Source organism: Nerophis ophidion, linkage group LG21, assembly GCF_033978795.1.
Source record: "Nerophis ophidion isolate RoL-2023_Sa linkage group LG21, RoL_Noph_v1.0, whole genome shotgun sequence".
Classification (NCBI taxonomy): Eukaryota; Metazoa; Chordata; class Actinopteri; order Syngnathiformes; family Syngnathidae; genus Nerophis; species Nerophis ophidion.
The window spans coordinates 37,375,816-37,392,330 of record NC_084631.1 but is presented as its reverse complement, the minus strand read 5'-3'; the positions used below and the strand labels follow the sequence as shown (position 1 = coordinate 37,392,330).

Sequence of the window (16,515 nt, the reverse complement as noted above, 5' to 3'; positions counted from 1 at the left end):
GCAACTACGGTAAGCAGCCACCGACTTCATTTTCCCCCTGAGAAGAAGAAGCGCGCGGTGCATGCTAGGATATATGACTGCGGGAGGCGTGCCGTTTCTGTGTGTTTATGTAAAGACCCCAAAATGGCTCCTATTAAGAGACACGCTTACGATGCAGAGTTTAAACTCAAGGCGATCAGTCACACAGTAGAACACGGGAATAGAGCAGCAGCGAGAGAATTTAACATTAACAGCAGCGACACTGACTCCTTTAATGACGGCTTTGACGAGACGGAACCGGGCATGTTGGATGCCGTATTCGCCCAACTGTTGATTGGAACACTGAAGAAGAAGAATTTCAGGGATTACTTAATAAAGTGAGCTTTACATGTTTATTTTGTGTGTTGTGACATTATCGTTTGAGCAACGTTGAGTCATTGATATATCATTGCTTTGCACTATTTCCAGTGTTACTATATTGTGATTGAACTAACGTTTGATTTACCTTAACAGTATCAGACTGTTTTTTACGTGTTTATTGAATCGGGGGGGGAAATAAAACAGCTGTTTATTCATTTTGGGAGTGAACGGAGTTGTCAGAACGCTGGTTTGTATTCTATTAATAAAGTTTGACTGACCTATCTGACTGTTTTGTTGACATTCCCTTTAGTGCAGCTCCATCTAAAGCAGTGGTTCTCAAATCAATCAATCAATCAATGTTTATTTATATAACCCCTAAATCACAAATGTCTCAAAGGACTGTACAAACCATTATGACTACGACATCCTCGGAAGAACCCACAAAATGGGGGTACGCGTCCCCCTGGGGGTACTTGAAGGTATGCCAAGGGGTACGTGAGATTTTTTTTTTTTTCTAAAAATAGCAACAATTCAAAAATCCTTTATAAATATAAAAATGTGAATGTAAGTTCATTAACTGTGAACAAAAAATACAACAATGCAATATTCAGTGTTGACAGCTAGATTGTTTTGTGGACATGTTCCATAAATATTGATGTTAAAGATCCATTTTTTGTGTAGAAATGCTTAGAATTAAGTTGATGAATCCAGATGGATCTCTATTACAATCCCCAAAGAGGACACTTTAGGTTGATGAGTGCATAGCTCGGTTGGTAGAGCGGCCGTGCCAGCAACTTGAGGGTTGCAGGTTCGATTCCCGCTTCCGCCATCCTAGTCACTGCCGTTGTGTCCTTGGGCAAGCCACTTTACCCACCTGCTCCCAGTGCCACCCACACTGGTTTAAATGTAACTTAGATATTGGGTTTCACTATGTAAAGCGCTTTGAGTCGATAGAGAAAAGCGCTATATAAATATAGCGCTTTTCAACAAGTGATTCAGTTATAAAAAAAGAAATCTTTTTTTATAACTGAATCACTTGTTTATTTTTCAACAAGTTTTTAGTTATTTTTATCTTTTTTTCCCAAATAGTTCAAAAAAGACCACTAAGAATGAGCAATAATTTGCACTGATGACATAGTGCTGTATTTTCCTTCTTTATCTCTTTTTTTCAACCAAAAATGCGTTGCACTGATTAGAGGGTACTTGAATTTAAAAAATGTTCACAGGGGGTACATCACTGAAAAAAGGTTGAGAACCACTGATCTAAAGGATGCATAACCTAACCCCAGCCTCTACTGTAGCATCTATTCTATGCGCCTTATAATGCCTTATATATTAACAGTTTTAAAATAGGCCATTCATTGAAGGTGCACCTTATAATCCGGTGCGCCTTATAGTGCGGAAAATACGGTAATAATCGGTATCGGCCCAGGAGGAAACATACCGGTCAATCTCTCGGCCAGTCTCCATCATTCGGTCTGGCTCTGACGTGTCTCTCACCTGGACATAATCTTTAATGAAACTTGCCGCCTTGACGCCCGTCTCCACGTTGAAGCTGATGTCCACTTTCACCTGAGTCTCCTGGTCTGTGAGCTTGATGATTGGCACCTGAGGAGAGCACCTGAGGCTTTAGTGCGAGGTGAGGGCAGCTTCCTGGAGTTGTCAAATTCTCAAAGCTATCTGCAAACAGATGGGCCACGCTAATGGTGCCTGCTAGTTTAGTGCCGCTCTCTTCCATTGCTCCCCTCAGAAAGGATCAAGGCAGCCAAAGCTTCAGATCTCTGGCAGCCCACTTCAAGTCTAAAAAAGGTTGTTTTTATTTCTTCTAGACACATTCAAAGTGCTGCCAAGTTGTGATTTGGCGGAGTCTCACACTTCAACAATGCCATCAAATAGGTCGATGGCATATTTTTCCCCTCACAGAATACTTACAGTAGCTTTGTCCAGCACTTTGATGGAAAACGGCTCCGCAACGTTGTACTTGCGAAGAGCCTGTTCCAACTCTTGTAGGGGCGGGCGCTCCCACTTCCCAAACACCACCAGGTCAATGTCACTAAAAGTGTGTGGAGAAACATTCCGGTCAAAACAATGGCTGGCAGAACACCAAGTATACATTTGGGGGTCTTTCTTGCCTTGTTGGAAGGTAGAGTCCCGTGCTGAAGCTGCCAAATATTTGCACCTAGAAGAGCAGAAGCATGACATTTACTCCATGGCAGACCAGTCAATCCCTTTTCAGATATTGAAATCGGTCCGATATCAGCGAAAAAAATGGGTGGAGGATGATATGGACTTGTAAGTAAAGTTTCTGTGCGAAGCTGGACAGCCAGTTAAAGGGGAACATTATCACAATTTCAAAAGGGTTAAAAACAATAAAAATCAGTTCCCAGTGGCTTGTTGTATTTTTTGAATTTTTTTTCAAAATTTTACCGGTCTCGGAATATCCCTAAATAAAGCTTTAAAGTGCCTTATTTTCGCTCTCTGCGAAGGCACTGGCCATTTCCCTGTGACGTCACACAGTGCTGCCAATGTAAACAAACAATGGGAATACCACAGCAAGATATAGTGACATTAGCTCGGATTCAAATTCGGATTTCAGCGACTTAAACGATTCAACAGATTACGCATGTATTTAAACAGATGGTTGGAGTATGAAAATATTGAAGAAGAAACTGAAGCTATTGAGCGAATAGCTATTGACGCTATTCATAGCCGTAGCATGGCCGAATAGCTGCGTTAGCGTCGCCGGTAAAATGTGTGGACCAAACGATCAGGACTTTCGCATCTTTTGACACGGGAGCAACTTAAATCCGTCGATTGGTAAGTGTTTTTTTCACATTAAATGTGGGTGGAAGGAAACGTAATATAGTTGCAAATGCATCTGCAGGTTATCCATACATCTCTGTACCATGTCTGCTTTAGCACCGCCGGTAAATAGCATGTTAGCATCGATTAGCGTAGCATGTTAGCATCGATTAGCTGGCAGTCAACATCAACAAAACTCACCTTTGTGATTTCGTTGACTATCGTTGCAAATGCATCTGCAGGTTATCCATACATCTCTGTGCCATTTCTGCCTTAGCATCGCCGGTAAAATGTGGAGAAACTCCAGAACATTCAATGGGGGTCTGTCGGCAGACACTTTGGCATCTTCGGGCCAGTGGTGCAACTTGAATCCCTCCCTGTTAGTGTTGTTACACCCTCCGACAACACACCGTCGAGGCATGATGTCTCCAAGGTTCCAAAAAATAGTCAAAAAAACGGAAAATAACAGAGCTGAGACCCGGTGTTTGTAATGTGTTGAAAATAAAAATGGCGGGTGTGTTACCTCGGCGACGTCACATTCTGACGTCATCGCTTCCAGCGCGATAAAACAGAAAGGCGTTTAATTTGCCAAAATTCACCCATTTAGAGTTCGGAAATCGGTTAAAAAAATAGATGGTCTTTTTTCTGCACCATCAAGGTATATATTGACGCTTACATAGGTCTGGTGATAATGTTCCCCTTTAACATCTAAATGTCCTCCAATAGGCACACACTTTCCCTTATTTTACTCAAGTAATTTCATCGATGCAGGACTAAAGGATATAAGAATACTTTTGTACCTGCCGCTATCACACGGTGATTGTATAGATTTGTTATGCACGTCAATCACAATGATTTTATTGGTTTAATAGGCACCGTATTTTTCGGATTATAAATCGCTTCGGAGTATACGTCGCACCGGTCGAAAATGCGTAATAAAGAATGGAAAAAAAACATACATACGTCGCACTGGAGTATAAGTCGCATTTTTGGGGGAAATTTATTTGATAAAATGCAACACCAAGAATAGACATTTGAAAGGCAATTTAAAATAAATAAAGAATAGTGAACAACAGGCTGAATAAGTGTACGTTATATGAGGCATAAATAAGCAACTGAGAAGGTGCCTGCTATGTTAACCTAACACAGGGGCCGGGAATCATTTTGGCTGAGAGAGCCAAAAAGCCCCAAAATTTAAAATAATATTTCCCTAAGAGCCATATAATATTTTTTTTAACACTGAACACAACTAAACACGTGCATTTTTAAGTAAGACCAACATTTCTAGAGTATAATAGGTCTCTTATTCTTTGTAATAACATTGTTATTCTGAAGCTAACTGTGGAGAGGGCGTGGCCTGCGGGCCTGCAGCGACAGGTGCGTAGAAGGCCCACCTGAGCCTTGTTATCTAATCACCTGTTGCTCTGTTATAAGCAGCAGCCAGGAGGAGAGACTGGGTTTGGGCTGGAAATACTATTGCTGGAAAGCAACTGAGAGACTTATTGAAAAATAAAACAATAATGTAACCCTGAAACAGGCTCTCATGTCGGTGCTTGGGGGTCTGAAGAACCCCCAGGAGGGCAAGCCCCACACTAACCAATATTAAATAAATAACTTCTTACCATTAACGCAACTTCCTGAACAGGTGCGGTAGAAAACGGATGGATGGATTAAAAATGCATGAGAATGTTTTATAATTTTAACATGATTTTTAACACTGTGAATACAAGTGGAATTATTCATTACTTATCGTGTTAAGCAACGTCAGCTCAGATTTATCAAAGAGCCAGATGCAGTCATCAAAAGAGCCACATCTGGCTCTAGAGCCATAGGTTCCCTACCCCTGCTCTAGTGCTTTTCTGCTGCATATTTCACTACGTCCAGCTTGTAATCCAGCAGTACATGATTTCCTTTTCGGTGCCATTTTTGTTCAGCCCTTCTCAGTTTTTATAAGTTACCGCCAACGTTGAAATGATCCATTTTAATAGCTACGGCAGTAGCATATAGCACAGGAGTCACCAACGTGGTGCCCGCGGGCACCAGGTCGCCCGTAAGGACCAGATGAGTCGCCCGCTGGCCTGTTCTAAAAATAGCTCAAATAGCAGCACTTACCAGTGAGCTGCCTCTATTTTTTAAATTTTATTTATTTACTAGCTAGCTGGTCTCGCTTTGCTCGACATTTTTAATTCTTAGAGAGACAGAACTCAAATAGAATTTGAAAATCCAAGAAAATATTTTAAAGGCTTGGTCTTCACTTGTTTAAATAAATTCATGTATCTTTTTACTTTGTTTCTTATAACTTTCAGAAAGACAATTTTAGAGAAAAAATACAACCTTAAAAATGATTTTAGTATTTTCAAACACATATACCTTTTTACCTTTTAAATTCCTTCCTCTTCTTTCCTGACAATTTAAATCAATGTTCAAGTAAATTTATTTTTTTTATTGTAAAAAATAATAAATACATTTTAATTTAATTCTTTATTTTAGCTTCTGTTTTTTCGACAAAGAATATTTGTGAAATATTTCTTCAAACCCATTAAGATTAAAATTAAAAAAAATTATTCTGACAAATCTAGAAAATCTTTAGAATCAAATTTAAATCATATTTCAAAGTCATTTGAATTTCTTTTAAAATTTTTGTTCTGGAAAATCGTGAAAAAATAATGATTGGTCTTTGTTAGAAATATAGCTTGGTCCAATTTGTTATATATTCAAACAAAATGCAGATTGGATTTTAACCTATTTAAAACATGTCATCAAAATTCTAAAATTAATCTTAATCAGAAAAAATTACAAATGATGTTCCATAAATTATTTTTTTAATTTAAAAAAAAATATTTGAATTAGCTAGTGTTTCTCTTCTTTTTTTTTTTTGGTTGAATTTAGAATTTTAAAGAGTCGAAATTGAAGATAAACTGTTTCAAAATTTAATTTAAATGTTTTTCCTGTTTTGTCCTCTTTTAAAACGTTCAATTAAGTGTTTTTTTCATCTCTACAAAAAACCTTCCGAAAAAGGAAAAAAAAATGTATGGCAGAATGACACACAGAAATACCCATTTTCTATATATATATATATATATATATATATATATATATATATATGGTAAATTGAGCAAATTGGCCATTTCTCGCAATTTTTTAAAGTGCGTATCAAACTGGTAGCCCTTCGCATTGATCAGTACCCAATAAGTAGCTCTTGGTTTCAAAAAGGTTGGTGACTCCTGATATAGCATATAGCAGTTACCATCCCATGACCCACAATGCACTTCTGCCATGCCCTTCCCCCACTGAATTCTTATTGGTTGACGTGTGTGTGACGATTGCTGACGTGTGCTTGATGATTGCTGACATTTTCTTCGTCTCTTCTGCGAATGATATATATAATGTTATTTAATATTTTACGGTAATGTGTTAATTTCGCCCATAAGTCGCTCCGGAGTATAGTGAAGTGAAGTGAATTATATTTATATAGCGCTTTTCTCAAGTGACTCAAAGCGCTTTACATAGTGACACCCAATATCTAAGTTACATTTAAAGCAGTGTGGGTGGCACTGGGAGCAGGTGGGTAAAGTGTCTTGCCCAAGGACACAACGGCAGTGACTAGGATGGCACAAGCGGGAATCGAACCTGCAATCCTTAAGTTGCTGGCATGGCCACTCTACCAACCGAGCTATGCCGCACTCCCGGCCAAACTATGAAAAAAACTGCGATTTATAATCCGAAAAATACGGTATTAGATTTTATTGTTGTATAGTGACCCTGTGTACTGCTGATCGTTTGTGGGGTTTTAAAATGTTTTTGTTTTATATGATTTGTGTTTGCTTGCTTCGTTCTGTCTTGAGGCTGAATTACAAATGTCGGCACTATTTTACCTCCGGGTACCATCTAAGAAACCTGGACCAGAATCGATTGAACATGATTCTCGTAATATATTATTTGGTATATAAATGATAATAAAGCCTTCTCCGAAGGGTGTCAAAGAATATATTTTGGAATGAATCATTTTTCTTATTTGTAGTGATCCTTAAAGAGTTTTTAAAATATTTTTTTAATTGTTCCTGTCCAGCTACTTTATTAAATGTTTGGGTAGAATTTTAGTCAATCAATCAATGTTTATTTATATAGCCCCAAATCACAAATGTCTCAAAGGACTGCACAAATCATTACGACTACAACATCCTCGGAAGAACCCACAAAAGGTCAAGGAGAACTCACACCCAGTGGGCAGGGAGAATTCACATCCAGTGGGACGCCAGTGACAGTGTTGACTATGAGAAACCTTGGAGAGGACCTCAGATGTGGGCAACCCCCCCCCCCCCTCTAGGGGACCGAAAGCAATGGATGTCGAGCCCTCCCCGGAATGGAAAAGTCAGAATTGTTTGCATAAGTGTAATATGAGTTGGAAGTCAGGGGGAAAAAGCCGGAAATATGACAGAGTGCTGTCATATTTCAAACAAAATCAGTTTTATTTTGCGTAATAGAGAAATTTATCAGAGCTGTTTATCTATTTTATAGAACTGGCACCCAATAGTTTTACAAATGTAATAAAAAACTAATGCCAGTGTGGATTACAGGAAGAGTTGTGATCAGTGGTGACTTATTTATATTTCTAGTGTGTTTGTGGCAGGAATGCCATTTCACCTCAAGAAATGGGCTAAGGAAATCTCACTTTTAATAAACCTACACATCACTACAAATGTGCTAAATATCTTCAGACGTTTGCGGAACTGACCAATTCTGAGGTCAGGTCTGCTCCGGATCTAACATTTACAAGAAAAACCAAGTCATGTTGAAATTGAGGTTCCAGGCAGGGAGTGATGCCCCCGTCATTTCATTATGCAAACAGGTACAGCACTTAGCCCAGGGGGGCTTGAAGAGCCAGGTGTGAACAACAAAAACAACACCTACAGTTCGGCCCCCCCTGTGGTGCCTTGACAATAGACCATAAAAGCTCTGAAAACCTAAAAGGGGTCACGGACATGACAGAGCCTCTGACTTATCTCTTGCTAGATGAGCCCACCCTGTGCATACATACACCCACCACTTCCTTACAGGGGGGGAAAGGCTTCGCTACACATCCTACAAAAAGCTCAGCTATTTATTCAGTGAGCTGCAGACCTAAAATAATGCACAACTGAGCCTTTCGTTCGCCGTCAGTGACGTGGCTAACTTAACATGTTGAAATAATAAATGTAATAAAACAATGTGAGTGTCATATTAGCACTGTAGCTCACATAGCTATGCTAGTGTAATATCTGTGCCTTCCTGTTGAAACCCCAAATACACAGGTGTCAAAGTCAAGGCCCGCCACTTCATTTAATGTGGCCCACAAAAGCCTGGAAATAATGTGCTTTCATAACATACTTTATCTTTTCTTACTAATTGTATTTTGACATACCGTATTTCCTTGAATTCCCGCCGGGTATATAGTATGCGTCTGCCTAGAATGACTGCCGGGTCAGACTCGTTTCGCAAAATAATTAGCACATGCTTAGCAATACCGCTGGCTCAGGATTAACGCCGGGTCAAACTCGTTTCGCCAAATAATTAGCATATGCCTAGAATTTCCGCAGGGTCAAACTCGTCACGTCACGAGTAACACTTCCCCCGTCATCATTTTCAAAATGGAGGAGGCTGATTTCAATCATTTGAAATTGCATAAAGGGAAGAAGATTAAGAGCTATTCAGTAGGATTTAAGGTCCAAGCTACTGAATATGCTAAAAAGAACAGTAAGCAGCTATGTTTTATTAATATACCGTAGCTGCGTTTGTCAAATATAAGTCATTAAATGACTCCCGCCTCCTGGTGGTAGAGGGTGCTAGTGATCCTTCTTGCAACTACTCGGCTGCAGAAGAAGTGACAACAAGCAGCAAGAGTGAGCAGCGATCGTTTATTTTTTCCTCGCGCTTGCACTTTTAACATGGAGGATTACATATCTAAAATAAATCAGTTTTCTAAACTGGACTATAGAGGAAGATCTCCATCAAGACAGAGAGACTTTTAAAACTGAAGAAAGATAAGGAGGACTTCTATAAACAAGTCATCGATGCTTTTGATCAGAAGGAGCTGCGCATGGACTTCATTTATAAGTAAAGGTAAGACCATAATAATATTTTTTGTTAAATGTACTTTTCATGATGGTATCCTTACATCACACTCAAATTTATAAGCTCAAGCCTAAATTTACCGCATGCCTTTGGTAAGTGCCGGAGTGAGAAGAGGTTTTAAAATATTTAGCGCATGCTTGCCTTTACCGCATGCCTTTGGTAAACGCCGGAGTGAGAATAGGTTTTAAATTAATTAGCGCCCCGACGGCAATTCAAGGAAATACGGTACCTGTATACAGTTTAAATGTACCCAGAGTGCCTTGAGTGTGTCGGCCAGCTGTGCTCCTTTATCTCTCTCCTCTTGTTGTGGGGCAGACTGGCTCGTACATGCACATGCATCCTGCGTTGTTGGCATTTTATATACAAAGCAGCTTATAGTTCTTGATTATATTGTCAGTAGAGTCGCTATAGAAGCGCTAAAAAAAAACTAGAAAAAAGTGGGCGGGGGGAATACAACCCCAAAACCTCTTTGTAAAACATAATCTCTGCAACATTTTTATCAAAGAACCATCATTACATGTGTTTTAAATGTAGGAAAAAAATGACATTATAATGCTAATGAAATGAGTTCGACATGCCTGCATTAATATTATTGTGTTGCGTCCATGTATGGCGTCGATCACATTGGACAAGTGCACAGTTACAGGGCGTTTGTAAAAAGTGAATAAAGTGCACAAAAGTGTTTTAAACACAGCTCATTAGCATTAAAGCTTCAGGCACACAAATGCGCTGACTTTTCAGTTGTTAAACGTGCTGCTAAATAAAAATGTTTTCTAGACTTTGTATAATCTATACCATGGACAATTTGTGTATTATTTCAATGGGATTCAAAAATCCTCCTTTCATTTCAACTCCCCAAATGTACAGGCAGTGGTGATTTAAAGTGGGTAAGATTGAATTAAAAAAGGTCCACACACTGCGGAACAATGCACTTCCGGGTTCCACTTCAGAACGGGCCGACTGTGCCAAGTGGGGAGCGCTGCCAAACCAGGCAAACAATGACTAGAAAAGAAATAGCTGCGCATTTCAGTGCGGCGAGAAAGGGCTCTCCAAAGGGGGAGGCTGGAGTGGAGGTCCTTCCTTTTGCGTCTGGGAAATACGAGCGTGGTGATAATGGCACAAAAGGCAGATTGATGACGAGGGTACAAATCAGAGGGGCTGCGCCTGACGACTCCAGCTTGGTCTTGAAAATGTACGGAACTTACATCTGCAGTGGGCCACAGCTCCTTGATGATCCTCTCTATTCGCTTGACCACCTCCTTCCTCATGGCGGCCTCCTCTGGCCGCGGAGACATGAAGTTGTAGAAGTCCATCACCTCCTCGTGGAGTCTGAGTGAGATGGGAGCAGATAGTTATTACTTCATGAGCATTTTATGTAAATATCCTGCAGGACCCCCAAAGATAGTATACCGTATTTCCTTGAATTGCCGCCGGGTATATAGTATGCGCCTGCTTAGCATTACCGCCGGCTCAGGATTAACTCGTTTCACAAAATATTATTTTTATTAGCGCATGCCTAGAATTTCCGCCCGGTCAAACTCGTCACGTCACGAGTGACACTTCCCCTGTCATCATTTTCAAAATGGAGGAGGCTGATTTCAATCATTTGAAATCGCATAAAGGGAAGAAGATTAAGAGCTATTCAGTAGGATTTAAGGTCCAAGCTATTGAATATGCTAAAAAGAACAGTAAGCAGACTACCGTATGTTTTATTAATATACCGTAGCTGCGTGTGTCAAATATGGGTCATTAAATGACTCCCGCCTCCTGGTGGTAGAGGGCGCTAGTGATCCTTCTTGCAACTACTCGGCTGCAGAAGAAGTGACAACAAGCAGCAAGAGTGAGCTGCGATCGTTTATTTTTTCTCTCTCGCTTGCACTTTTAACACGGAGGATTACATATCTAAAATAAGACAATTTTCTAAACTGGACTTTCAATCGAAGCAGCAGGTAATAAAAAGGAAGATCTCCATCGAGACAGAGAGACTTTTAAAACTGAAGAAAGACTTCTATAAACAAGTTATCGATGCTTTTGATCAGAAGGAGCAGCGCATAGACTTCATTTATAACTAAAGTTAAGGCCATAATAAAGTTTATTTATTAAAGGGGAACATTATCATCAGACCTATGTAAGCGTCAATATATACCTCGATGTTGCAGAAAAAAGACCATGTATTTTTTTAACCGATTTCCGAACTCTAAATGGGTGAATTTTGGCGAATTAAACGCCTTTCTGTTTATCGCGCTGGAGGCGATGACGTCAGAATGTGACGTCGCCGAGGTAACACACCCACCATTTTCATTTTCAACACATTACAAACACCGGGTCTCAGCTCTGTTATTTTCCGTTTTTTTTACTATTTTTTGGAACCTTGGAGACATCATGCCTCGACGGTGTGTTGTCGGAGGGTGTAACAACACTAACAGGGAGGGATTCAAGTTGCACCACTGGCCCGAAGATGCCAAAGTGTCTGCCGCCAGACCCCCATTGAATGTGCCAGAGTGTCTCCACATTTGACCGGCGATGCTAAGGCAGACATGGCACAGAGACGTATGGATAACCTGCAGATGCATTTGCAACGATAGTCAACGAAATCACAAAGGTGAGTTTTGTTGATGTTGACTGCCAGCTACTCGATGCTAACATGCTACGCTAATCGATGCTAACATGCTATTTACCGGCGGTGCTGAAGCAGACATGGAACAGAGATGTATGGATAACCTGTAGATGCATTTGCAACTATATTATGTTTCCTTCCACCCACCTGGGAACTGCTTTTTATTGTTTTTAACCCTTTTGAAATTGTGATAATGTTCCCCTTTAAATCAATCAATGTTTACTTATATAGCCCTAAATCACTAGTGTCTCAAAGGGCTGCACAAACCACTACGACATCCTCGGTAGGCCCACATAAGGGCAAGGAAAACTCACACCCGGTGGGACATCGGTGACAATAATGACCCAGTGGGACGTCGGTGACAATGATGACTATGAGAACCTTGGAGAGGAGGAAAACAATGGATGTCGAGCGGGTCTAACATGATACTGTGAAAGTTCAATCTATAATGGATCCAACACAGCAGCGAGAGTCCCGTTCACAGCGGAGCCAGCAGGAAACCATCCCAAGCGGAGGCTAAATGTGCTTTTCATGATGGTATCCTTACATCACACTCAAATTTTTAAGCGCAGGCCTAAATTTACCGCATGCCTTTAGTAAGTGCCGGAGTGAGAAGAGGTTTTAAAATAATTAGCGCATGCTTGCCTTTACCGCATGCCTTTGGTAAGCGCCGGAGTGAGACGAGGTTTTAAATTATTAGCGCCCGGCGGCAATTCAAGGAAATACGGTACTTACATTGGACTGCTTTTAAATATCTTTATTGCACAAAACGTATCCCAATGGCCCTTGTTTCTTTAAATATTTCAGTTTGGATACCCCCGGTATAGAAGTCTGGGCAGAAAGGACTGACATTCTTGAAATTTAACCCTCCATAAAAACAACATCCATGTTTTTAAGCACGATGTCAGCCCGGCTGTAATAATAACATTTGATCTGCATGTAGTGTTGCTGCCATGTGAGGGGAATCAGGGACAGTTCCAACACAACCACAAGCAAGTAGAAAGTAATCGTTTCCGACATCAGAATGTTTTGTGAGTAGAATGAAGACGAATCATTTGACGAGTGGTTAGAAAAATCTTGAATTTGAAAGGAAGTGGGGCGTTTAAATGAAATACATCTTACTGTGTGTATGTTTATGGGAGCAGACTGTGGACGAGGCGTCACATTCATTCATAGAACGGGAAGATTTCTTAGCAGTCAAAATGCAGAGGAACAGTGGGGCTCTGTTCAATCCTGTGGCCGCTCATTTTTCTAGGAATGCATGCTATGGTGTCAGTGTGAAATACAGAACAGGGGGACTGTCACAATCAATTACTAAAGCCCTGCGGGACTACGCCTGGGTGAAAACCCTCTGCCGTGCAGCCAGATAACCAACAAGCGTGGGAGAAGCATAGGTATTCCTGGAACAGCCACCACAGACCATTCCATTGCACCTCAACACAAATGCACAGCTGGATTTTTGCAGATGTTTCTCTAAAGCAGAGCAGATCAAATCTTGACATACACTACAGTTCAATAGACTAAGGGTGGAGCTGCAATCACTTTTATCATCCCTGTCAAAAACCTATTGCTTGGATGGGAATGCACCAGGTGGGTGCAAGTACCTTAAAGGGGAACTGCACATTTTTGGGATTTTTTCCTATCAGTCACAATCCTTATGAGAGACAAGGATATGTTTTTTTTTTTTTTTTTGCATTCCAATTTAGGCTGCACGATTATGGCCAAAATAATAATCCAGATTATTTCATTTTAATCTAAACTTATTTCATTGCACTTTTCTGGCTTTCATTTCAAAATTAAAATTGTATTTCCGTGAATAGCCGCCGGCGTTTACCAAAGGCATGCGGTAAAAGCAAGCATGTGCTAATTAATTTAAAACCTCTTCTCACTCCGGCGCTTACCAAGCATGCGGTAAATTTAGGCCTGCGCTTATAAATTTGAGTGCGATGTAAGGACGCCATCATGAAAAGCACATTTAATAAAGAAAACTTTATTATGGTCTTACCTTTACTTATAAATGAAGTCCATGCGCAGTTCCTTCTGATCAAAAGCATCGATATCTTGTTTATAGAAGTCTTCCTTATCTTTCTTCAGTTTTAAAAGTCTCTCTGTCTTGATGGAGATCTTCCTTTATTACCTCCTGCTTCAATTGAAAGTCCAGTTTAGAAAATGTTTTTATTTTAGATATGTAATCCTCCATGTTAAAAGTACAAGAGAGAGGAAAAAATTTACGATCACTGCTCACTCTTGCTGTTTGTTGTAACTTCTTTTGCAGCCGAGTAGTCGCAAGAAGGATCACTAGCGCCCTCTACCACCAGGAGGCGGGAGTCATTTAATGACTCATATTTGACACACGCAGCTACGGTATATTAATAAAACATAGCTGCTTACTGTTCTTTTTAGCATATTCAATAGCTTGGACCTTAAATCCTCCTGAATAACTCTTAATCTTCTTCCCTTTATGCGATTTCAAATGATTGAAATCAGCCTCCTCCATTTTGAAAATGACGACAGGTGTTGTGACGTGACGAGTTTGACCCGGCGGAAATTCTAGACATGCGCTAGTAAAAATAATATTTTGCTAAACGAGTTTGACCCGGCAGTAATTCTAGGCAGGCGCATACTATATACCTGGCGGCAATTCAAGGAAATACGATACGTTATTGCACTTTTTGTTTCATGTGATATCACATGGACAAAGATAAGTTCTGTGGTCAGATGAAACAAAAATGTAGCTGTTTGACCTCAATACCCAGCAATATGTTTGGAGGAAAAAAGGTGAGGCCTTTAATCCCAGGATCACCAGGCCTACCGTCAAGCATGGTGGTGGTAGTATTATGCTCTGGGCCTGTTTTGCTGCCAATGGAACTGGTGATTTAAATGGGACAATGAAAAAGGAGAATTAACTCCAAATTTTTCAGGACAAGCTAAAATCATCAGCCCAGAGGTTGGGTCTTGGGCGCGGTTGGGTGTTCCAACAGGACAATGACCCCAAACACAGGTCAAAAGTTGTAAAGGAATGACTAAATCAGGCTATAATAAAGGTTTTAGAATGGCCTCCTCAAAGTCCTGACTTAAACGTTTGGACAATGCTGAAGAAACAAGTCCATGTCAGGAAAAACAACAAATTTAGCTGAACTGCACCAATTTTGTGGTGAAAATTGAAGCAGAAGCTTGTAGATGTCTACCAAAAGCGCCTTATTGCAGTGAAACTTGCCAAGGGACATGTAAGCAAATATTAAGATTTTTGTATGTATACTTTTGATCGGTCACATTTTCAGTAGAGCCATAATAAATTCATAAAAGAAGCAAACTTCATGAATGTTTTTTGTGAGCAACAAGTATGTGCTCCAATCACTACATCACAAAAAAATAAGAGTTGTACAAATGATTGTAAACTCAAGACAGCCATGACATTATGTTCTTTACAAGTGTATCTACTCTTTTGACCACGACTGTACAGGACATAGGGCAGGTCCATTATACAAACCCCGTTTTCATATGAGTTGGGAAATCGTGTTAGATGTAAATATAAACGGAATACAATGATTTGCAAATCATTTTCAACCCATATTCAGTTGAATATGCTACAAAGACAACATATTTGATGTTCAAACTGATAAACTTTTTTTTTCGCAAATAATCATTAACTTTAGAATTTGATGCCAGGAACACGTGACAAAGAAGTTGGGAAAGGTGGAAATAAATACTGATGAAGTTGAGGAATGCTCATCAAACACTTATTCGGAACATCCCACAGGTGTGCAGGCTAATTGGGAACAGGTGGGTGCCATGATTGGGTATAAAAACAGCTTCCGTGAAATGCTCAGTCATTCACAAACAAGGACGGGGCGAAGGTCACCACTTTGTGAACAAATGTGTGAGCAAATTGTCAAACAGTTTAAGAACAACATTTCTCAACGGTCTAATGCAAGGAATTTAGGGATTTTACCATCTACGGTCCGTAATACCATCAAAAGGTTCAGAGAATCCGGAGAAATCACTGAACGTAAGCGATGATATAACGGACTTTTGTTCCCTCAGGCCGTACTGCATCAGTGTGTAAAGGATATCACCACATGGGCTCAGGAACACTTCAGAAAACCACTGTCACTAACTACAGTTTGTCGCTACATCTGTAAATGCAAGTTAAAACTACTATGCAAAGAGCAAAATGTCCAACATTGTTTGTGCTTGTAGAAGCATGACTAAAGACTGACAACACATGAATATATTTTTTAATTTAAATAATTCATACAAACACATACACACACATATATATATATATATACATACATACATATACACATACACATATACACACAAACATACATACATACATACATACATACATACATACATACATACATATATATATATATATATATATATATATTATATATACACATATACATACACACACACACACACACAAACACATTTGTTTCATGAAAACTGTTTGCTAGAGTTTGTTATAAGAACATAAGTTTTGTCCTGGATTAGTTAACTCCTCAGTCAAGCCAGCAAGAAAGCAAAAGCTACACATCCGTCGAACAGAAGCAAAACCATTAAAAAACAAACCTAACTTGGTGCTTTAAATATAATAACCAAACTACCCTCGTTGGTCACAAATAGAAGAAATCATG

General features: G+C 39.8%; 1 protein-coding gene across 1 annotated transcript in view; it reads right to left on the bottom strand.

The window, feature by feature from the left end:
• Positions 1-16,515, bottom strand: part of tent4a (terminal nucleotidyltransferase 4A) — a 55,782-nt gene that overhangs the window by 27,665 nt on the left and 11,602 nt on the right. The window contains exons 2-5 of the mRNA XM_061882550.1: positions 10,458-10,581; positions 2,472-2,518; positions 2,272-2,392; positions 1,840-1,947 (exon numbers count right to left, since the gene is read on the bottom strand). Coding sequence (XP_061738534.1) covers positions 1,840-1,947; positions 2,272-2,392; positions 2,472-2,518; positions 10,458-10,581 — 400 coding nt within the window. The remainder of the gene's footprint in view (positions 1-1,839; positions 1,948-2,271; positions 2,393-2,471; positions 2,519-10,457; positions 10,582-16,515) is intronic.